Raw genomic sequence first — 22,730 nt, 5'->3', positions numbered from 1 at the left:
TCAAAATAGCTTTATCTACTTAATCACAGTACTGGTCCATAAATATTATCTTAAATAGAGAGGAATGTTGCAAAGAGCAGGAAAATTGGACAGGACAGAATCAGCATTGCCTTAAGGGAGAACCTAGTTTTTTAAGATTATGGCGGTTACTAGACAGCATCTAGCATTTCAAAAACCATTGTAGAAGCATTTGGGAAAATCCTCAATTTGTCTATCTTTATTTTAAACCAGTACCAGGAATAGCTGAAGTTATACATGGCAGTTCTATAACATACACAATAGTCCCAGAGTTGTAATCATTACCCCCTACCCCGAAAAGACTTGCCTTTGTATTCACGATTACATCAACACTTCCACTCCAGCGATATAACGTTGCAATATGATTCAAAACTCCTGCTGAGAATAAACGAACCTTCTGTGTTTTACTTATGGCCTTATTTTGGACAACCTAGATAATGTAGGAGATTTCCAGAGATTAAAAGTGCCAAAGTTTTTATGTTGATTCATAACACAAGTGGTATTAATAACTTTCTAACAAAAATACATGACCTATGAACGTTTGATCAAAGAGGGAAATGTAATTTCTAGACAGCCATTGGCTACTTGAATTGAAAACTAAGTAACAGTTTAGTATCTAGATTGACAAACCTTTGTTTTCAAAGTCGACAGAAGTAAATTTATGACAGAAATCCGATCTTCTTTTAGTCCAGAAGTCAATATATCCGTTAAAAAATCTTAAAATAAAACACAAATTAGGTTAATTTGAATTGTAACTAATGACTGACTTTATCTAAAATATTTTGCCATGATCTTTACTGTGCCAAACGTTTTTCCTTATTCATCCAACTCTTCAGACTCCACACTCTTCCTATCACTTGCACTTGGATAAAGATTGATTGCTTGTTCCAATACTTGGACAACTTTCGCAGTGGAAGGATCTCAAAAAAAAAAAATCAAATCAGCTTTTTCAGCTTCTTCTTCTTCTTACAAATATCCCTAGCTATCTTGTCTATGTCTCACTCCACCTTTTTTCTTTAGCTTTGGCAGTTTTCCCAAACAATGCAGCTCTACAGTTTACGCTGCGGTTTATCAACAAGAAGTCATATATTTAAAACAAGCAGCCTTCAGTATTCAAATTCTGGTGGAATTACAAGACTGAAAATACCTTTTAACTCCAGGACTTGGGTAATAGTGTTGTTGTCACCAACAATCAGAAACGAAACTGCAAATTGGATATAAGCCATGCGAATATCAATCCTTACCTATAGCAAGCAAAATCACCTTAGATTATTCATATTATATCGCTTGAATAGAATTAAAATGTTTGAGATACTTTGTCACATTAAAAATGACGTGATTTAACCATTTTTACTTTTAAATGTTCAAAGCATTTCTATTTATTGCATGAATGACAAAGAAAGATATTCAGTAATAAAAGCATTCATACACAATGCTCCAGCTTTATACTTTTAATCAGACTATACCTAATGTGATTGCACTTTATCTTTCACTAAATATTGTATCCTTTATCCGTGCACTGTGGATGACTTAATTTTAATCATGTGAACTCTTTTTTTGCGAATGGATAGTATCCAAACAAAAGCTTTTCACTGTACCTCAATACAAGTGACAATGATAAACTAAACTATCAATATACTGGATCATATACTGATAGTATTGCACCAAGAGTTAGAACTACCAAACACCGAATTCAAGGATATCTTCAGCATCTCACTACTAGGGTCTGAAATTTCCACTTGTTTAAAGAAAGGTATCTATCATTACCGGTACCCATGAAGAGCATGGTGACCTGCCTCAATGACTACCATCCAGTAGCAGTTACATCCACCATCATGAATTACTTTGAGATATTGGATATGACGGTGAATCAACTCTTGCCCCAGAAATGACCCAGATCCACTACAATTTGCCTAGTGCCACAACATATCAATAGAAGATGCTGTCCATTATGCTCTAGTCCTCTAGATAACAGGAACACATATGTCAAGCTGCTGGTCAAAAGTCAAAAGACTCAAGCCTGTATAATTGTCATATGTACCGATGGAACATTTCCTCATAGACAGATCTTAGTCCGTGCGGATCGGTAACATCTCCCCAATGACCATCAACAAAAGTATCTCAAAACTGTGTGCTTGGCCCCCTGTTCTACTCTTTTTAAACTCTTTTCTGTGGTTAAGCACAGCTCCAGTGCTATCTACAAATTTGCGGATGATACCACTGCAGTTGGTTGAATCACCCATGGTGATGAGTCAGCATACAGGGGAGAAATAGAACGCCTGGTTGAATATTGGCACATCAACAACCTCTTTGTCAACGTAAACAAGACCAAGGAACTAATTATTGACCATAAAGGAGAAGTCAGGAGACTATGTGTCAGTTTTCATCAATGGGTCAGAGTCGGCAAGATCTCTCGGATGACCTCCCACACTCCAAAGATGTATAGCATTGTAGGCAAATTAGCGCGGTAAAAATTGTAAATTGTCTCTAGTGTGAGTAGGATTGTGTTACTCTGTGGGGATCGCTGGTCGGAGTGGACCTGGTGAGCTGAAGGGCCTGTTTCCCCATTGTATCTCTAAACTGAACATGAAGGAAAGAGAACAACTGCGTGGCTGTGATGCTCCTCTGGTGTGCTGGAGTAGGAATTGTGCCTAAATGCAGCGTTTACTAATGTGTCTCATAGAACCGTACAACACAGTAATGGCCCTTTGGCCCACAATGTCCATGCCAACCATAGTGCCAAGTTAAATTAATCTCCTCTGCCTGCACATGATACTCTCCAGTCGTCTGGGATCATGCCAGAGGCTAGAGAAGATACAAAGATCTTTGTCAAGGACCCTACAATCTTCTCTCTTGTCTCTCTCAATTACCTGGGATAAATCCCATCAGGCCATGGGAATTTATCCACCTTAATGTTCTACAGAACCTTTAACACTATCTCCTTCTTGATCTCAAACTGTCCGAGCATATTAAGGCTAACTAGAGGACTCCTACTTCCAGCTGGTTAATGAATGAACCTGGAACCACTAAGATCTATACTCTCCATTATGCCATCCATCGACAGGGGACTGAGAATGCTGAAGAGGTGTTTTAATCGAGATTGTGAATGTTATTCCATTTACTAAATTACTGAAGGAATTGTTTGATTGCATGTATCAACCCAATCGTTTAGTTTGGGAGCAGAATTTGCATAGTTCAACACAATAATGATAGCTAAATGTTTAAGAAGGAACTATAGATGCTGGAAAATCGAAGGTAGACAAAAGTGCTGGAGAAATTCAGCGGGTGCAGCAGCATCCATGGAGCGAAGGAGATAGGCAACGTTTTGGGCCAAAACCCTTCGTCACTCATAGCTAAATAAAGCTTATGGCCCTGGCCCACTGTACGAGTTCATTCAAATGCTCTCCCGAGTTTAAAAAAAAATCAAACTCGTGGTAAGCACGTAGAATGAACGTAGGGGGTACGTCGGAGCTCGGGGACGTCTCTTAGCAGCTCGTAACGCTAACAGAAGGTACTCGGGAAGGCTCGCTAACGGCAGGTAAGCTCGGGAAGACTCGTGAAGATTTTTCAACATGTTGAAAAATGCCCACGAGAGCCCTGAGTACGTACGAGGGCCATTACTGTAAATCTCCGAGTTCGAATCAGGGCAAACTCGAGGAGAACTCTTGAATGAACTCATACAGTGGGACAGGGTTTTAAGTCGTGGGATGGAGACCAAGTCTAAACTAATACATCGGTACCATATCACCAGATAATACCACACACTGTGGACCTAATATATAAAATACTGCACTGTTCTCTGACGTGGTATTGTAACAATATGCCAGAAGACTGGAATACACTGGGCAACATTCTTTAAAAAGCATGAATGAAATCATCAGTACAAAATTCAAAGTTTATAAGTATGAGTTTACAGGCGAAAACACTTACTGCTCCATCTCTCTTTTTCAATAAGCCTGGGAGCAATTTGTTGTAGAAATCAAAGTGGCCGAAGAAATCTCGTGCGGCTTCTGTACCTTGGCTTACCATTGCAGACAATAAGGCAAGGCATACTTTGGTACATCTAAAATAGAAGAGTAATCAAATCAAGTAGAACTCAAAATCATGGATTTTCATGGATAGCCATTGTTGTCACTAGAATTATGTTACGTTGTACTCTATTAGAATCTGAATGTCAAAGTGAAACGCAAAACTAGATTATGCAATTTAATTTTCTGCCAATGACATAGGTCAGCTCATTAAATAAACTTGCTTTCAAATTTACCACTGCCACCTCCTGACCTATAACTACAATACCACGTCGTTATTCCAAGGTTCAAGCAATGTGGAAATTCCACTAGGTTTTCCTGAAATGGAGGGAAAAACGCTCTCTGAAAATATCACCAATGAAACAAGGTTATAAAGATGCAACTAGATAAACCACCAAAATATGCATTATGTAATTCCAGCTCCCAAGCCAGATTCTGATCCCAGTGCCCTCATTGGTTTCTATTTGTCTGAATTCTCAATCTAAGCATCATTTATACGTAAAATTCTGCATCAAAACTTTAAAAGATTATCACAGAGAGTATAATAAATCTTCACCAAAAAAACTAACAGATGAAATCTGGTTGCTCATAAAAAGGGCTAAACTATCTTCCCTTGACACTTCTGACAAAATGCTTGTATCTAACATATTAATTTACACTGTCTTTTCCAAAGCCAATATATAGCATTACTACACATGGACCGTGACACCTGTGTGAGCACCCCAATTAACCTGTGTGTTCCGGCCAATAAAATCTACTTGTTACACCCCCACCTCTTGTATCAGATAAATATTTCTACCTCTTTTTTATTTTTTAATTAAGCTTTAAATCACTCTGAAAGCCTTCCAGTTTATCGCTACATATTTTTTATTCAAAGTACAAAAGACCAGTATTTTGCCATAGGCTTTGGATTAATATGGGTTAGAAATTCATATCACTATTGGAGCACTTAACTAATACAGGCAATGTTGTTGAGATCAAATGTTAAACTAAGGCCATATAATAATAACATAAAACATCCCAAGGCAATTCTCAGAAGCATCAACGATAATTTATGGCTGCATTCACACAATGATAATGGCAATAATTAAATAAAATTATTGTGGAAACAAAGAATTAAATATGCTACATAAAGGGAAACTACATAAAGTGCTGGAGTAACTCATCAAGTCAGGCAGCATCTCTGGAGAACATTGATAGGTGACGTTTCAGTCTAGTCTGATGATGGGCCTCGGCCCGAAACGTCACCTATCCTCGTTCTCCAGAGATGATGCCTGACCTGCTAAGTTACTCCAGCACTTTGTGTCCTTTTGTGAAGAAAATGATTGATTGCTTGTGATATGCTTCACAACTCAAAAGATTACAAAATATATTAGTTCATTCACAAATAAAGTGAATCACAAGGGAAAGGTTTAACATAATAAATGGTTTCTGCAAGACCTAACTTATTATTTTAAGAACCACTGCATGTCACAATGAATGTTCATTGTTTCAATTCCCATACCAGCTCCTTGGGTCTCGACCCGAAACGTCTCCAATTCCTTCTCTCCAGAGATGCTGCTTGTCCCACTGAGTTACTTCATGTTTTTGTGTCTATCCTTGGCTAATAATTGTTAGCTTATAAGACTAACCTGAGATTTGCTGAGTAAAGTGCTGAATATATAGACTTCATGTAAGTATTCAGCAACTTCTTCACTATGTTCATTCCCACTGCATTAAAATGGGATAGATCACTGGCAGTCCTCAGCAAAATGGCCTCCAAGGCCTGGAAAATTAAAATGATCTGTAAGACAATGGAAAAGATTAATTTTCCTTCCCATCAAATATATTAAAGACATGCCTGTTTAGTTATTAGACTGTCCCATAGCACTGCTTACAAAGAATAGGATTAACCACATATTTACAGGATATTACAGAAATAAAGCAAAGTACCTTGTGTTTAAACTAGAAATCATTTTAAAAGTGTAATACTGCTATATTTAAAAGAATAATTATTTGGTAAATCTTTGTACATTTTTCATGGCAGGTCAGAAGAATTTGGTGTAAAATAATCACATCTTTCTTACTTGATGTATGAAATGTGAAATGTGTATAGTAGAAGCAAAGAACCGCTGGTTATTAAACAAAAGGACACAAAGTACTGGAGTAACACAGAAGGTCAGGCAGCATCTCTGGAGAACACGGATAGGTGACGCTTCGAGTCGAGTCCATTCTTCAGTGATTACGGTGGAGGGGGGGGGAGATAGTGAAGAAAGCTGGAAAAGGGGCTAGGCAGGTCGAAGCATGGTTCTGGTTCTGGTTGGTTACTGCGCAATACAATACAATACAATTTATTTGTTGTCATTTGAACCTCATTGAGGTTCAAACGAAATTTGGTTTCTGCAGTCATACACACAAGAAAAAGAACCAAGACACAACACAATTTACACAAACATCCATCACAGTGAATCTCCTCCTCATTGTGCTGGAAGGCAAAGTCTCGTCTCAAAACACCTCATAAATGGTTATTATGACAAATTACACTAGGGACAATTTTTACATTCATACCAAGCCAATTAACCTACAAACCTGTACATCTTTGAAGTGCGGGAGGAAAGCAAAGATCTCGGAGAGAACCCACGCAAGTCACGGGGAGAACGTACAAAGTCCGTACAGATAAGTACCCATAGTCAGGATCAAACCCGGTTCTCTGGCACTGTAAAGGGCCTGTCCCACCTTCATGACCTAATTCACGACCTCTGCCAAGTTTGCCCTTGACTCATACTCGCAGCATGGTCGTCACGAGGTCATAGGTAGGTCGTGATGCTAGTCGTAGGCACTCGTGGCATCAAGTAGGTCGGGGTGTTTTATCAACATGATGAAAAATGTCCACGTGTAAAAAAGGTCGTGAATTAGGTCGTGAAAGTGGGACAGGCCCTTAAGGCAGTAGATCTGCCGCTACTAGCTGGGGAGAGGGGCATTTCACATTTTTCTCCCATTATCACAGGCTTGGCAGATTTGTAAAAGATGACCCATTCATTTAGTAAATATAGGTAATACTTAGAGCTAATTTGTTTCAACTTTTTTCGTTGCACTGGCTATTCAAATATTTTATTTTATTCAAATTTTAACACAAAAAAAAATTACCTCATTTTCTGGCCTCTTCTCTCCATCAAGAAGTTTAAAAATATCTGCACATTCAGCTGAAATCTTTATGTACCCCTCCACAACATCATAGTGTTCAGAGCAAGGCAATTGTCTGGCTATATGAATAAAATATTCTAAACCTGAAAGAAACATAAAGAGTTTTAATATTGCAGATGCAATTTTTCACATTTTTACATTGGTTCACATTTTAAGTATAGGCTGCTTCGTTTCATATTTACCTGTTGACAAACCAGTTGCATACTTGCACTATTTTACTTCAATTTTAGACAATGTTCAATTAGTTTGGATAGGTACTCAGATTAAATTATTACATCCTCACTGACTGAAAAGTTGTCCAGAACAGTCCTAAGAAATGTTTTTCCCCCAACCATATTGCATACTTTAGTCTAGGATTAGCACAGTTGTCAGGGGTTATGGGGAGAAGGCAGGAGAATGGGGTTCGGAGCGAGATAGGTCTACTCCACCATTCAATCATGGCTGATCTAACGGGCCGAATGGCCTAATTCTGCTCCTATCACTTATGACCTTAAGAGGATAGTGAAGCATTTCCTCACTATTTTTTGAAACAAATGTAATATACCAATGGTAGTAACTAACCTGGCAATGTTTACAAGGCCAACATTATCTCAACCCTCAGTAGCTCTTAAATTGTCTTCAAAGTGGATCTTCAGCATCAAAAGGTATATATATTTGAACTCCAAAATTAATACAAAATACATTGTATGTCTCAGTATTTCTCATTTCCACAAATTCACACAAGTTCAGGTCAATCTTATATTCAATACATATTCTCATCCATCAAACATCCAAGAACTACTGGAGAAAAATCTGTCCCATAACCAGACCAAATGTTTGGGCGAGTAAATTAGTTTGTTTTGCTCTGTTCCATTGTTCATTGATTATATTACCAAACTGCAATTATAATTTCCCTTACAACTTTTGCCATTGTAAGTCACTGTCCCAACTATGTAACTCAGTAACTCTTAAATTAGGAAAATTCCATATTTTCTAAGTCTCCCTCAATAACGTAAGCCTGTCTGTGATTTGGTGCAACTAATGTTGGCAAGTGAGTATTTTCTTTTTCCTTTGAATTGCAGGAAAGTGCCTCAAGCTATCAATGTTTTTGCTTCCATCTCCGAGGAGATGCACAAGTCCCAATAAAAGACCTACGCTAATATTTTTACGATGCCACCCGTCCTCCAAAGAGAAAGTGTTTGTGGTGTTTACGTGACATCCTGCATGTTCTCCATCACTCACAGGGATGAATAATTAGCTGCTTTTGTTTAAATATGATCAAGAGATATAGGCTTATTAATTATCCATACCTAGTTGCTCTGATAAAATGGTCTACTTGACACATCAATCATTATGCCAAGGATAAGTAAAACAAGGATTTTAATCCAAAAGAGCATGAGAAAAGTACAGAAGATGAACATAAAAAACTGGAGTAACTCAGCGGGACAGGCAGCATCTCTGGAGAAGGAATGGGTGACGTTTCGGGTCGAGATACTTCTTCAGAAACCAAGATCAGAAATAAAAAAACAGAAACCAAAATCAGTAATCAAAAACAAGAAGACATAGGTTTATAGTGAGAGGGACCCTTCATCCAGTCTGAAGAAGGGTCTCGACACAAAACATTGTCTACACCTTCTATCCAGAGATGCTGCCTGTCCTGCACTCCCGCTGAGATACTCCAGCTTTTTGTGTCTATCTTTGGTTAAAACCAGCATCTACAGTTCCTTCCTACACAGAAGAAAAGTACAAATCAAACTAAAGTATGACTTGAAATATGTTTTATATGTAGCCTTGCCTGAGATTGCAACACAAGTGGAAAATGTGTTGAGCCTTTGAATCCAACACATCAATCTCTGACAAATCCGCCACATTCAATGCGATCACATCATATCCCAATGTGGCCTCCTTTGCATTGGCGAGAGCAAGCATAGCCTATACGATCTTTTCACCATACACTTGCACTTCATCTATCAAGGCCTGCTGAAGCTCCCAGTTGCTATCCATGTTAAGTCCCCATTCCATTCCCAAACTTACATTTGTCCTTGGCCTCTTCCATTGTCAGTGAGGCAACACACAAACTGGAAGAACAGTACCTCATATTCTGCTTGAGTAGTTTACAACCCAACAGTATGAACTTTGAATTCTGCAATTTCAAGTTATAACCCCACATCCCCCCACCCAATCACATATTTCTCCCACAACTCTTGCTCATTTCCCTTTCTCCATGTTTGTATCTCATCCCAGAGTCCCAAATTTACCTCACCATTAACCATCCTCTCCTCATCCGTTCCATTCCATCCATATCCCTCCCCCCCAAGGCCTTACATGTCACACCTCCTCTTATCTGAAAACATTTTGTCTCCTTTTCACAACTACCCTTGCTCACTTACTCCATCCATCAGTCGGGACCCCCTTCACCATATCCACTCTATAATCTTTGGTATCCACCTATCGTCCGATTTTACCCCAGCACCTTTCTTTCCCCCCCCCTCCCCCATCCCCCCCCAATCACTGAAGGGTTCCGACCGTAAATGTCAAATCGTTTGCTATGTCGCTCTTCCAGGGGAGATGCTAAATGCCTCTGTACTTCACTGCCAATGACAATTAAAATTGAATCTGAATCTGAATCGAGATTTTACCCCTGCTGAGTTTCCCCCCCCCCTTCACTGAAGCGACCGTAAATTTTCCATTCCCTTCAAGATTCCAGCAGTTTGCGTTTTTTTTTTCTTCAAGATTGCATGTCTCTGTGTCTCTCTCTCTGAGCATCACTGACAGGAATGGCATGATTTACATCCCTGCATTACTCTAGATATTCTCACTCAGCCAAGTATGGAAGGATTTAATAACTGATCACTGGAAAATGTTTGCTGGTGGATACAGTGGAGAGGGATAAGTGACTGCCCTAATTTCTCCATGACAATTTGGTCACGTTTTGGTGCTTATGCTTTGATTTTTCTGCAGCCTGATGGCCAAATTCACGAGAAATTGTCGGTTCAAACCTCATGTTCAAGAAGGAACTGCAGATACTGGAAAATCGAAGGTAGACAAAATTGCTGGAGAAACTCAGCGGGTACGGCAGCATCTATGGAGCGAAGGAAATAGGCAACGTTTCGGGCCGAAACCATTCTATAGACTGTTGCAGGGCAAAGATTATAGAGGAGCTATAATCTTTGATGCATGGTGGGTGGGGGTGGGAAGAAGAAAGGAAGAGGAGGAGCCAGAGGGCTGAGGGAGAGGATTCAAACCTCATGGCAGGAGAAATGTTTTGCTTTATAAATCAGTATTAAGCAACTTTTAGGAGGAAGAACTCGTTTCAAAATACAAAGCAACTCATGCAAGTGACAAAGCCGATGAAATTAAGGTGATATGCACCAAAAAGCACAGTGGGAAGAGATTACATTCAGTATCGTGTTGGAACGAACTACAGGTGCTGGTTTACATTGATGATGGGCACAAAAAACTGGAGTAACTCAGCGGGTCAGGCAGCGTATCAGGAGAGACGTTTCGGGTCGAGACCCTTCTTCAGACTGAGAGTTGGGGGAGAGGGAGACACAGAGATAAGGAATGTAAGCTGTGAAAATGAGACATGAAAGAGGAAGAGCAATCAAGGAAAATGTAGAATGGATCATTGTTCTGCAGCTCGTTACTGTGTATACCTTTCTCCACTCCCTCTGGACTCTTCAGCAGGTTTTTAAACTCAGTCCCGGTGGTTTCCAGGGCCATATATTTGGTCGTTTTCCACGCCGTCGCCGCATCGGTTGGAGAGTCGATGCGCTTCCTTTTCTTCTCCATGCTGATCGTTGAGGGTGGACGCCGCGGGTTTCCCCCCTCGCCTCACACCAAAGATCAAAGAAGATCTTTGCCCAAAGACACTAGAGGAGCTCCTCTCGTATCTTTGCCTCACATGCTCCGACCCAGCCTCCGGAACTGTCCGTCCCCGCTTGCACTCCGGCGGGGAACCCCCAGCTCACTCTGGCGTTTGTTCCTCCTGCACGTTGAACACGGAACGCAAGATAACAGGAGAATCGCACGGAGAAAAACCACAAAGATCGCTCCGCTATAGGATCTTTGGAGAAAACCGCGGATGCTGGTATACAATACAAAAAAAAACCCCTACAAAATGCTGGGGTAACTCAGGGGGGAACAGCGCTACGTAACTCGCTTACAACCACCGCGGGGGACGTTGCCCTGGCGACCGGAGTCTGAGGCTGCAGAGGACAGTCGAAGGCCCAAGCCTCAGCCCCGCCCGGGTGTCGGATCGCTGCTCCTCCTGGATCCTTGGGGCTGAGTTACCGGGGAGCCGTCAGCGACCGGCGTCTCCCGGCGATGAGCCGTCGTGGTCGGTGATCACTCTACGGAAGGGCGGCCTGTGATCGGGGACATTCGCAGCACATGTGTCCGACTGTAGACAGCGTGGGTCGCCTCAGGCCAACTGTACCATCGCCGCAGATAATGATCCATATCAATCCAAACCCCCAGTCGTAGTTATCCAGGAACAAGTTAAAAGTAACTTAATTTGGAGCTGTGCTCTAATTTCATCGACCCGACAAAACACCGTACATATATATCTATATATCAATCTCAATTTGGTAAGCAAGTTGTAGGCTGCGTTAAAGGACACAAAAAAAGCTGGGGTAAATCAGTGGGACAGGCAGCATCTCTGGATAAAATAAATGGGTGACGTTTCGGGTCGAGACCCTTCTTCAGACTGAGTCAGGGGAAAGGGACATGAGAGTTATAGGGTGATTTCACCAAATGTCAAATGAGCGTAGATCCCCCCCCCCTCACGTGACCGAAAAATTTAACTGGAGGACATATGTCACTTCGGTACATGTTAGTGAATGGGGAAACGGGCACTTTCACACCCGTTAAAAACATGGGAAACGGACGATTTTTGAGCTGAAATTTTCTGTGCTAGTCGGGGTGACCGTGAAGCACAGCGACCTAAATTTTCAGGCAAAAAAAAAGATAGAAAGTAAGGTAATTACAAGAGGGAACTGAAGGTGGAAAAACAGCGGAAGTGAACAGCAGACATTTGCCGTGGAGATTTAAAGATCCAAAATATTGGGAATTGTCGCGTTTGCTCGCTGAATTTCATCAAAAGTAAGGAATTATTAACTTACTTTTGATGAAATTCAGCGAGCAAACGCGATAATTCCCGATCTACGCTCATTTGACATTTGGTGAAATCACCCTATAGACGGTGATGTAGCGAGACACAGAACAAATGAATGAAAGATATGTAAAAAAAGTAACGATGATAAAGGAAACAGGCCATTGTTAGCTGTGGTCGGGGTGAAATGAATATAGACAATGGGACTCAACAAGACGACTTTAAAGCTGGTACCACTTGATTGGGGGAGATTTGGAGAGAGTGGGGTTACTTGAAGTTAGATACATTAGATTCTTACCACTGGGCTGCAAGCTGCCCAAGCAAAATATGAGATGGCCTTCCTCCAATTTGCATTTGGCTTCACTCTGACAATTGAGGAGGCCTCGGACAGAAATGTGAATGTGGGAAGGGGAAAGCTGCCGGCTGCGTTTGTTCGCATAAATAAGGATTGGGTTTCCAATTTTGTTAACATGAACAATTGTCCCAGTGGCAATCTCAAACTTTGTCAGAGACACAAGACATTGCAGATGCTGTAATTTTGAGCAACAAAGTGCTGGAGAAAATGTGGGTCAGGCAACATTCATCCATTCCATCCAAAGATGTTGCCTGGTGGATCTCTTTTGCAGCCTTTCCAACTTAATGATATATTTCCTATAGCTGCCGATCAGAACTGCATGCAGTACTCCAAGTGTCTCTCATCAACGACTTGTACGGCCATATCATGATGTCCCAATCTTTGTACTTAATACCTTCCTAATGAAGGCAAAAATGGCAAGCTCCTCCTTCACCACACTGTCCACGTGACTTGCCATTTTTTGGGAACTATGCACCTGTACTCCCAGATCGCTCTCTCCAAACATGTACAGGTTTGTAGGTTAATTGGCTTAGTCTATTTGGTAAATTCTCTTTAGTGTGTGTATGTGTTAGTGTGTGGGAATCGCTGGTCAGCACGGACTAGGTGGGCCAAATTACTTGTTTCTGTGCTGTATCTCTAAACTAAACTCACTAATAACATACACATGTCACCTACTGGATGGTCTCCCTAACTGGTTCCATTTGCCCTTCGTCTCTCCCTTAAATGATTTCCATTATCACCATGTGCTTAAGAAAGAACTGCTGATGCTGGAAAAATCAAAGGTAGGCGAAAAAGCTGGAGAAACTCAGCGGGTGAGGCAGCATCTATGGAGCGAAGGGTCTCGACCCGAAATGTCGCCTATCCCTTCGCTCCATAGATGCTGCCTCACTCGCTGAGTTTCTCCAGCTTTTTTGTCTACCTTCCATTATCACCATAATCACTTATTAGATTCCAACACTTGTAGCCATTGTGTCCCCACTTGTTACCCTCCATCTTCACCTTCCCCTCTCCCCACTTGGCTCCATCTGCCCTTTTTTTCTTCCTTTCATGTTTCTACCTAAAACCCATCTATCCGTCCCCCAACTCCACCACTCCTTCTTCCCCACCTGGTTTCTTCTGCACATCATTCCTTATCCCTTCTCTGTTCACCTATCAGCTCCTGTCTAAACCCACTGCATCATAGAAACATAGAAAACAGGTGCAGGAGTAGGTTATTCGGCACTTTGAGCCAGCACCACCGGTCAATATGATCATGGTTGATTCCTCTCCATTCAGTCCTAATGCAGAATCCAAATTGTTGACTTTTTTGCGTGTAGATGCTGCTTGTCCCCTTTTTTTTGCTCCAAATTCCTTCATCTGCAATCTCTTCTGCAAACCTTGCAAACTTGATGAGAAAAGAAGAACACTTCTGCAAAGAAGGATTATATTAAATTTGATCGGAGATTAACTTTAAGATACTGTTAAAAGTGAAAAGAGATGTGAAGTACATTCGGGTTTTTTAAGTATGTTGCTTGAGCCACAAATGTTAATGATAGGGTGGAGGAAAATGTACATGTCCAGATTCCTAATGCACATCACATGGCTTTCCACTTTTCTCAATCTCTCAAAGTTCATTTCTGTGATCTAATTTTTTTGTCACCCTTTGCAAGATGAACTATGTTGCTTCTGTCCACATGTGAAATTGATGATATTTTTTATCAACAAGAAGTTGTCAAACATGTTTTTAGGATTTGTACTCTGAGTGCATTGTGAGGTTTCAGTTGTGGCTTTGAAGTTATGAAGTGACGGACTTCTTTGCAAATGCTGAAAGTATTGAAATAAAGGTCTTCTATTTTAACAGAGGCTTCCATTCATATCTATTACAAGACTGACACAGGGATTTTTTTTCCTTCAACCAATAATTGAACATTTAAAAAACCTCTGGAGCCAGGAAGAATGTATTTCCAATAGGGGGTATTTCTCACCAATCATTCTTTCAGGATTTCTTCTCACCAGCCCAAATTTCCATTCACATGGCACTCCCTCAAAATGATTTTTTGATTTATTTGATAGGGATTGAGGAAAAAATTGCAATTTGGATTTTGGATATCAGTTATTTATTCAGTTGGCTTCCATTCACTATATATTTAATGTACCATATTAGAAAATATAATCTTGAAGCTATGATTTATTTTAGTATAGCTCAATATGTAGAGGGTAACATGAGACGAGATGGTAGTAAGGAAGATGTACAATCACACGATATGATTTAATGTGAGTACTAAAGAGAGTAGTTTGTTCTTTTTTTTAAAAAGGAGGATGTTTTCAACACCTTACAGTACCCATGTTGGCCATGGAGAATATGCTGACATATATGATCCAGCAGAGGACACCTTCCTATTAATGGATGCCTTAGAAAAAGATGTGAAAGAAATACAGAAGCTCTGGTATGTCGTTAGTTGAAATGTAACAAAACATGTAATATGCATAAACATTTTCTGTACAATTACTACATTTTGTGTAGTCTATTATTTTAAAATCAGATCATATGTTAAAAGGATAATGGTAACGTGCAATAATTTTGCACCAATCTATTGTGGAGGGAATAACTAAAAGCCTGTTTAAAAAGATTTGAGTGGGCATTGGAATTTTTAAATGTGTGGCATAGGCAGGTGAGACAAAGTATATTTTGTTCATGGATAAGATTGTGATAAAATAAGTCATGACTTAAAGACAGAAATTTATCTTGTGTTTTGTTCAATGTTTATGTCAGAATATATACATAATTTTACCAAATACATATTCCACATTTTCAGGATCCAATAAATAAGTATTATTTAATGATTCTGTGAACAAGCCATGTTATATATAAATACGATAAAACATTGCTTACTCTGTACTAAATAATGGAAACAATATTTTTCCAGTCCCGGTATTTGCCTTGAAGTTGGAACAGGATCTGGTGTTGTCTCTGTGTTCCTTGCTTCCATGGTTGGACCTACCTCATTATATCTGTAAGTAATTGATCTGTCACGTTATTATTTGTTCTAGATTATTAAATATGTGAATTCCAAATAGATTGGGTAGATGCACAGAGTCTCTTGCTCAGAGTAGGTGAATCGAGGTTCAGAGGACATAGGTTTAAGGTGAAGGGGAAAAGATTAATAGGAATCTGAGGGGTAACTTTTTCACACAAAGGGTGGTGGGTGTATGGAACAAGCGGCCAGAAGAAGTAGCTGAGGCTGGGACTATCCCAACGTTTAAGAAACAATTAGACAGCTACATGGATAGGACAGGTTTGGAGGGATATGGACCAAACGCGGGCAGGTGGGACTAGTGTAGCTGGGACATGTTAGCCGGTGTGGGCAAGTTGGACCGAAGGGCCAATTTCCACATTATATCACTTTATGACTTCAAGTGGGTTAGGGATTAGTGAAGAGAAAATAAATTGCTTTTCAAAGTTTTAACTTCAAGAGATATTTTCTGACAGATATGGTAGAATAAGATGAATCTTGATGTGTGTCCTTTTAAACATTTTGATTTATAGCTGTACAGATATTAACTCCTTGGCTGCTGCTTGCACGTTGGAAAGTGCCAGGCAAAATGGGGTGAACATCCAGCCAATCATTACTGACCTGGTAAGTTGTGAATTGGAACCAAAGTAAAATTATTCTAAAGCATGCAAGGGATATCTAAAATAAGAAGGCATAGGTTAAGACCAAGAGCAGAGTTTTAAAGGAGAGAAAATATTTTGCACAGAGAATGACTGGAACATCGCCAGAGGAGATGGTGGAATCGGATACAGTGACTACATTTAAGAGAAATTTAAACAGCACTTAAACATCAATGTATAAAAGGTATACACCTAGTGAGAGGAAATAATATTAGTGTAGATAGGCAAAAAGGTCAGCAAAGATACAATGGGGTTCAGGGCCTATTTTTGTGCATACCATTGTATGACCAAATGATGTTGCATTCTTATCATATACTTATATGATAGAGAAGGAATGGTGACTCACAGGGAACCATCAGGCTCTTGAACCATACTGTATAATACTAAACAGAATACTATCTCAACACCGAATTACTAAGAACTTTGTATAGGGGCTGCATTACATACATATGAACCATCATGGTCTTAAATAAGACACAAATATCTGGAGTAATTCAAATGGTCGGCAGCATCTCTAGAGACATGGCCGTCTGAAGGGGGGTGCGCGATGGGTGTGGTCGCACCTCCCTTTTTTCCCCAGAAAAAAAAAAATCCAGAGGAAAAATGGAGCGCAATCAGTGTTTCCACTTTGAAGGAAATTAGCCAAAATTCTGGTTCCTGCCCGCGGGACGATTTATATATATAGCCAAGTGGGACCCATTGGGTCCTGATCCCTTCGGCGTCACACACACGCTAACCACCCCCCACACATACACTAACTACCCCCTGCGCACACACACACACTAACCACCCCCCATGATATTATATTAATATTATTCATTGGCTCGTTTTACTCTATACCCAGCCTATCCCCCCCCCTCTCTCACATTCCCCCCCACTCTCTCACATTCCACTGACGCATAGCCCCCAACTCACAGGCGCATCCAGAGAGGGGGGGGGGGGGGGGGGAGTAGAGAGTGAGGGCAGAGAGAGAGGGGCAGAGACAGAGATTGAGGGGGGTAGAGGGGGGGAAGGGAGAGAGGGAGGGTTTGGGAGGGGGGGAGGGTTTGGAGGGCAGGTTGGGGAGGGGTGAGAGAAGAAGGTGGTGTGGGAAGAGAGGGGAGGAGAGAGGAGAGGGAGGAAGGGGGGTAGAGGAGGAGTGGGAGAGGGAGCGGTGGGAGAGACAGAAAGAGGGTGGGAGAGAGGGGAGGGAGAGAGAGGAGGGGAGAGAGAGGAGGTGGAAGGGAGCGGGGCAGCAGCACGGGGGGGGGGGCGGCAGCTTGGGGGAGGCGTTATATGTATTTTTTTTTATATTATTGAATCAAAATCAAGAATTCATAAATTCACATTTCAAAAATGGTTTCACAATTTATTGGTACTGATTTTCAGTATTGCATACTGATATTTGAGAATACATGAGGTTGCATGCAAAATACTGTTTTTCAAAAATCCAGTTCTTGCGTAGTACGTTGTATTGCATTTATGTGAGAAATACCGATTGTGTTTGAGAATTCAAAATGTGATTTGTGATCTTGTTTATGAGTCATCATGGAACTAGAATTTGTTATAATAGTATGACAGTAAAATAGGTTAGCTTGAAAGCGATCATAGCAATGTAAATGCACCATTTAGTTTGACTTCAATTTTCACGATAGAAATTGAAGTCGATCTAAATGTTGTATTCACATCACTATTCCATGTTGAAATTGATGTGATGTGAAGTTATTAGATCAGGAGGACCATTAAAGGTGAACTGCACACACTAACACAGTCTAACAGTAACAGGCAATCAAATCAACGCACAAAACAGTTTCTAAAGTTGATAAAAATGCTGCAGAAACTTAGCGGGTGAGGCAGATCTGTGGAGCGAAGGAATGAGTGATGTTTCAGGTCTGAAGTAGGGTCTCGACCCGAAACGTCACCCATTTCTTCGCTCCATAGATGCTGCCTCACCCACTGAGTTTCTCCAGCATTTTTGTCTACCTTCGATTGTTCCAGCATCTGCAGTTCCTTCTTAAACATTTTCTAAAAAAAAGGTTTTCTTTACAGCAAAAACATACAGTATTTTATTTGCAGTTTTTGCATGCTCCTTTATAACATTTTGCATGTCATTTTACAACAGTACAACTTGATTATTAAAACAAGGACAACTTCAATTCTTGATTTTTAAAAATGTATGCAACAATGATCCCAATCATCCCATTCCACCCACTCATTACACTTGACTCAATCAAAATTATTTCTGAAATATTTGTCATAAATTTGGTGCAAAAATGCTCCAAAATAAGGCTCAGAATGGACCCCGACCGCAAGGAACTTTGCGCTTGTGATGTAGCTGCGCGCACGTTATTTCACATAAATTTTTTGTAATCCTGTCATGCCACCCCCCTTTTTGAAAAGCTTCGTACGGGCCTGAAAGAACATTGAGAGGTGACGTTTGAAGAAGGATCCCAACTCATAATGTCACCTATCCGCGTTCTTCAGAGATGCTGCCTGACCCACTGAGTTACTCCAGCACTTTGCGTCTTTTTTTGTAAACCAGCATCTGCAGTTCTTTGTTTCTACCATTATGGTTTGGTTATCTAGTATAATTGATAATTTATTGTACTGTTGTTTATTGTATATTCAATGGTCATGTTGCCATAAATGCCTGTAAAAGATATTATAATATTTTCATTGTTCTGTTCCCAGTGGATATGACAATTAAACACTCTTTACTTGAATGCTAAATATTGTTTACTCAGAGGTCTAAGTCAAGCACTCCTGACCTTGCATAAGCTCCTATTGAAACATTAAAAAATATATATATATTTGGGTTTTTCTGTTCCTGCTACTGTCATTTTGATAAGCTTGATTTATCCCCTGTTGGTATAAGTCTGGGCTGCCACCTGTATACCTGTATGTAAATAATTGAGAGGCTGGACATTCATTTGGGACCAATGAGTATTATCTGGGTCTCATGGCAGCTCAGCTCTATCAGAAGTGCAATTCATTTTGGAAACAGGCTGAAAACCCATGTCACTCGGCCATCCCTCAAAGTAACAATTAAAAAAATTAGCCAATATGTAATAACTGGGAGCTGCAGATACTGGTTTATACCAAGTCTAGATACAAAATTCTGGAGTAACTCAGCGGGTGAGGCAACATCCCTGGAGAACATGGATAGGCGACGTTTTGGGTCAAAACCCTTCTTCAGAAGAAACATTGTCCATCTATGTTTTCCAGGGATGCTGCCTCACCCGCTGAATCACTCCAACATTATGTGTCTATTAAAAGTTAGCCTCATGATTTAGTTCTGGTGTTTATACCATAAAACCTATAATATCCTTTTCATCTTTCTTTGCTTTAAAACAGGTCACAGGATTATTGCCACGACTGCAAAATCAAGTAGATGTGTTGATATTTAACCCACCTTATGTTGTAACTCCCTCAGAAGAAGTGAGTATAAAAGTGCATAATTACTTAGCAAAAATCAAATGGGTGGAAAACCTCAGTGGGCCAGGCAGTATCTGAGGAGGCAAAGGAATAGTTGATGTTTTAGGTTGGGACCCTGCAATAGGTCTGAGGGTGTAAGTGGGAAATTAGCTTGTTTAAAGAGGTGAGACAGGGGCTGGCGAATCATAGGTAGATCCAGGTGAGGAGAGACTGATGGGCATAAGTTCATAAGTGATGGGAGCAGAATTAGGCCATTCGAGTTCAAGTCTACTCCGCCATTCAATCATGGCTGATCTATCTCTCCTTCTTAACCCCATTCTCCTGCCTTATCCCCATAACCCCTGACACCCATACTAATCTAGGTGGGGGATGGAAGGGTGGAGATAGCAACCGAGGCCGGGACATGATTATCGGATTGGATGGAGCTAAACCAAGTAGAATGGGTAGAGCGTATGGATAATAAGCTGAAGGCTCTAATGTAAATATTTATCTGTTCCAATCCATATTATTGTGTTTTTTCTGCACAGGTTGGTAGTCATGGTATAGAGGCATCTTGGGCTGGTGGTGAAAGAGGTCGTGAAGTAATGGATAGGTTTTTTCCTCAAGTCTCAAGCCTCTTGTCCAGTCAAGGAATATTTTATTTAGTTACAGTTCAGGAGAATGATCCAGGTGAGAGAATATGCATTCATGCTCATTTCTTAGAGACTGTAATAAACAAAGGCAAGGAAATATACTCAACAGTTTCAATCTTTTGGATCTGTGATAATCTTTTAATTCAATAGTATTGGGCATAAATGTTATGCATTTATGAACAGTCAATAGATGGTGACTGAATGCTTTAGGTGAAAGGAAGATAGAAGTTTACAGTGGAAAAGATACACAGCTTATTCTTAACAAATTTTCTAATAATCAACCTGATACCTCAAGGTGAAAATCAAATATTTCACACGGGGAATGACAAGATAAATACATGTTTGGTGTGGTTTGTGGTGTGTTCTTTTTTGTTTGCTTGTGTCTATCAGAGTGAATACTGATAACCACAAGAAGATGTTGACTAAGGGGGGAAGGGGGGTTTGCAGTTTGTGAGAGTTAAACAAGTGAAGATAATATCAGTGGGTTTAACTTCCTCTCTTGGTGGGTTGAACAATTCCCTCAAGCTTGTTGTCCAGGAGGTATCATGAACACTTTCTTCTGGTCCAGACGTAGATTGCCTATTGTGGTGTGTTGATGTGAGCTGACAGATTCCAACTAATCAGAATTCAATCAGGAAATTTGCATGACTTATTTCCGAATAATTTTGCTGCATTCCTAGTGGAAATTCTTCTCTTCGCACTAGATGAAAACAAAATCCAAAGGTGGTGGGTGAGGGAGCAGGGTGGTAAAGTGCATCTCCAATATTCCATGCTTCATCTTGCTGCCACATGGTATCACGTACAATTATTACATATGATTTCCTATAAATATGAAAAAAATGTAAACTAACCTGTGCCTTGAAAATTATGATTTTTTTTAACATAGATATATAATGTAATTAAATTGCAAATTCAGGCTGCTTCAGATTTTACTGTATCACCTATATGTCTGTGTTCTTTAATGGCACAGTTTATTTTCTCTTTATAATATGCTCACTTTCTAATGGGTGTCCAATTATGTATTGCACTTTGGAAATACTTCCCTCAAACGAAAGCACTGCTTCAATCGTGCTGTTTTTTTTCTACAGAGGAAATAATAGAGTCGTTGAACAATTTTAATTTGAAAGGGACTGTGTTTATTTCAAGGCAAGCTGGGCGAGAATGTCTATCTGTGCTCAAATTTTGGAAAGCCTGATTGTTGAGTTCTGGTTTTCCCCGTTCATCAAAAGCTCAAGAAACCATTCACCGAGGCTGCAAAGGAATGGACTATTGCTTTCATTATGGCTGCCCAGGGAAATCTGAGCAATAACTTCAGAGCGCTGTAGTCCAATTAAAATACAGCTGAACATCGAGAACAATTTCCATGGAAAACTGGAGATGGTTCATTACTATGACTGGATACTTAAAACTGCTCCTCAGAAGACTTGTAATATAGAGGCAATTTTGAATGCAAGTTTTGAAGGTCAATGATTTCATATTATACTTAAAATTGCTTGAGGCAAATCAAAAGAAAGTATATATTGGTAACTTGCACGGTGCCTGAATAAATCAGTTATTATAACATGTCCATTTTACAAAGGAATTAATTGGAGCAACAACAGTAAAAGACGACAGTTTTTCTATTCACAACTCTCAAATTGTGGAGTACAGAGGCAAATACATAAATGATGGGTCTTTGTCCCAAACATTATGGAGGGCACTGTAATTAAGTTACAATCATTGTTTGAGTACAAATATTCCTTAATGAAAGTAAATGATTTAGTTGAAAAATAAACCTAAAATAATGGTTTAAAGTTGCTTAACTGTTATATTTTTGCATCACCTTAGGGCGACGTACAAAATTATATTTCCAAGACTTACACCACTTGGATAATTCAACAAAGCTGGCCAGTTTATTAAAAATATATTATTTTTAAACTTAAATAAATGAACGTAAATAAACTGTAAATAAATGGAGGAAATGCTGGAAACAGAAGAGGTCAAGCAACAACTGTGGAAATTGAAATTCCACATGCAGTTCATGTTTCAGGTCAAAGGCATGTCTTCAGATGATGACCCATCCTTCCGTTGCCGCCACACCACAGTAGTGTGGGTGAGAAGGACTGATGACATATTTGTAAATTGAGTGCAATTTGAACGAGAATTTACAGGAGAGGCACGGTGGTGCATTGGTAAAGTTGCTGCCTTACAGCGCCAGGGACCTGGCTCAATCCTGACTACGGGTATGAGTTTGTATATTCTCTCCATGACCTCTTGGCGTTTTCTCCGGGTGCTCCGATTTCCTTCCACACTACCATGACGTACAGGTTTGTAGGTTAATTAGCTTTGGCAAAAATTGTAAATTGTCCCTAGTGTG

The 22,730-nt window shown here is 40.1% G+C and overlaps 2 protein-coding genes across 8 annotated transcripts in view; one reads left to right on the top strand and one right to left on the bottom strand.

Moving 5' to 3' along the window:
• urb1 (URB1 ribosome biogenesis homolog) overlaps positions 1-11,078 on the bottom strand; it is a 76,928-nt gene extending 65,850 nt beyond the window's left edge. Inside the window, exons 1-7 of the mRNA XM_055645051.1 lie at positions 10,865-11,078; positions 7,173-7,312; positions 5,678-5,829; positions 3,949-4,081; positions 1,166-1,262; positions 649-734; positions 322-448 (exon numbers count right to left, since the gene is read on the bottom strand). Coding sequence (XP_055501026.1) covers positions 322-448; positions 649-734; positions 1,166-1,262; positions 3,949-4,081; positions 5,678-5,829; positions 7,173-7,312; positions 10,865-11,000 — 871 coding nt within the window. The 5' untranslated portion in view covers positions 11,001-11,078. The remainder of the gene's footprint in view (positions 1-321; positions 449-648; positions 735-1,165; positions 1,263-3,948; positions 4,082-5,677; positions 5,830-7,172; positions 7,313-10,864) is intronic.
• Positions 10,544-22,161, top strand: n6amt1 (N-6 adenine-specific DNA methyltransferase 1). Of its 7 annotated transcripts, none has more exons than XM_055645053.1 (7): positions 10,544-10,569; positions 14,995-15,102; positions 15,583-15,669; positions 16,203-16,293; positions 19,662-19,745; positions 20,270-20,411; positions 21,463-22,161. In XM_055645053.1, exons 1-7 carry the CDS (start codon positions 10,559-10,561, stop codon positions 21,567-21,569), a joined length of 630 nt encoding a protein of 209 aa, XP_055501028.1. In that variant the 5' UTR covers positions 10,544-10,558; the 3' UTR covers positions 21,570-22,161. The 7 variants fall into 7 exon arrangements, with proteins under 7 accessions (XP_055501028.1, XP_055501033.1, XP_055501032.1 ...); XM_055645058.1 differs by lacking the exon at positions 10,544-10,569 and adding an exon at positions 11,182-11,298; XM_055645057.1 differs by lacking the exon at positions 10,544-10,569 and adding an exon at positions 11,266-11,797.
• Positions 22,162-22,730: the final 569 nt, after the last annotated feature.

Source organism: Leucoraja erinacea, chromosome 13 (assembly GCF_028641065.1).
Source record: "Leucoraja erinacea ecotype New England chromosome 13, Leri_hhj_1, whole genome shotgun sequence".
In the NCBI taxonomy this organism is placed as follows: Eukaryota; Metazoa; Chordata; class Chondrichthyes; order Rajiformes; family Rajidae; genus Leucoraja; species Leucoraja erinaceus.
This window is presented reverse-complemented; position numbering and strand designations above follow the sequence as displayed.

What these genes read in the sequence shown, in the direction of transcription:
- n6amt1 (XM_055645052.1), top strand. An exon ending in AAAGAAATACAGAAGCTCTG is followed by an intron (nt 15,103 to 15,582) that starts GTATGTCGTTAG and finishes ATATTTTTCCAG; the next exon opens with TCCCGGTATTTGCCTTGAAG. An exon ending in GGACCTACCTCATTATATCT is followed by an intron (nt 15,670 to 16,202) that starts GTAAGTAATTGA and finishes TTTGATTTATAG; the next exon opens with CTGTACAGATATTAACTCCT.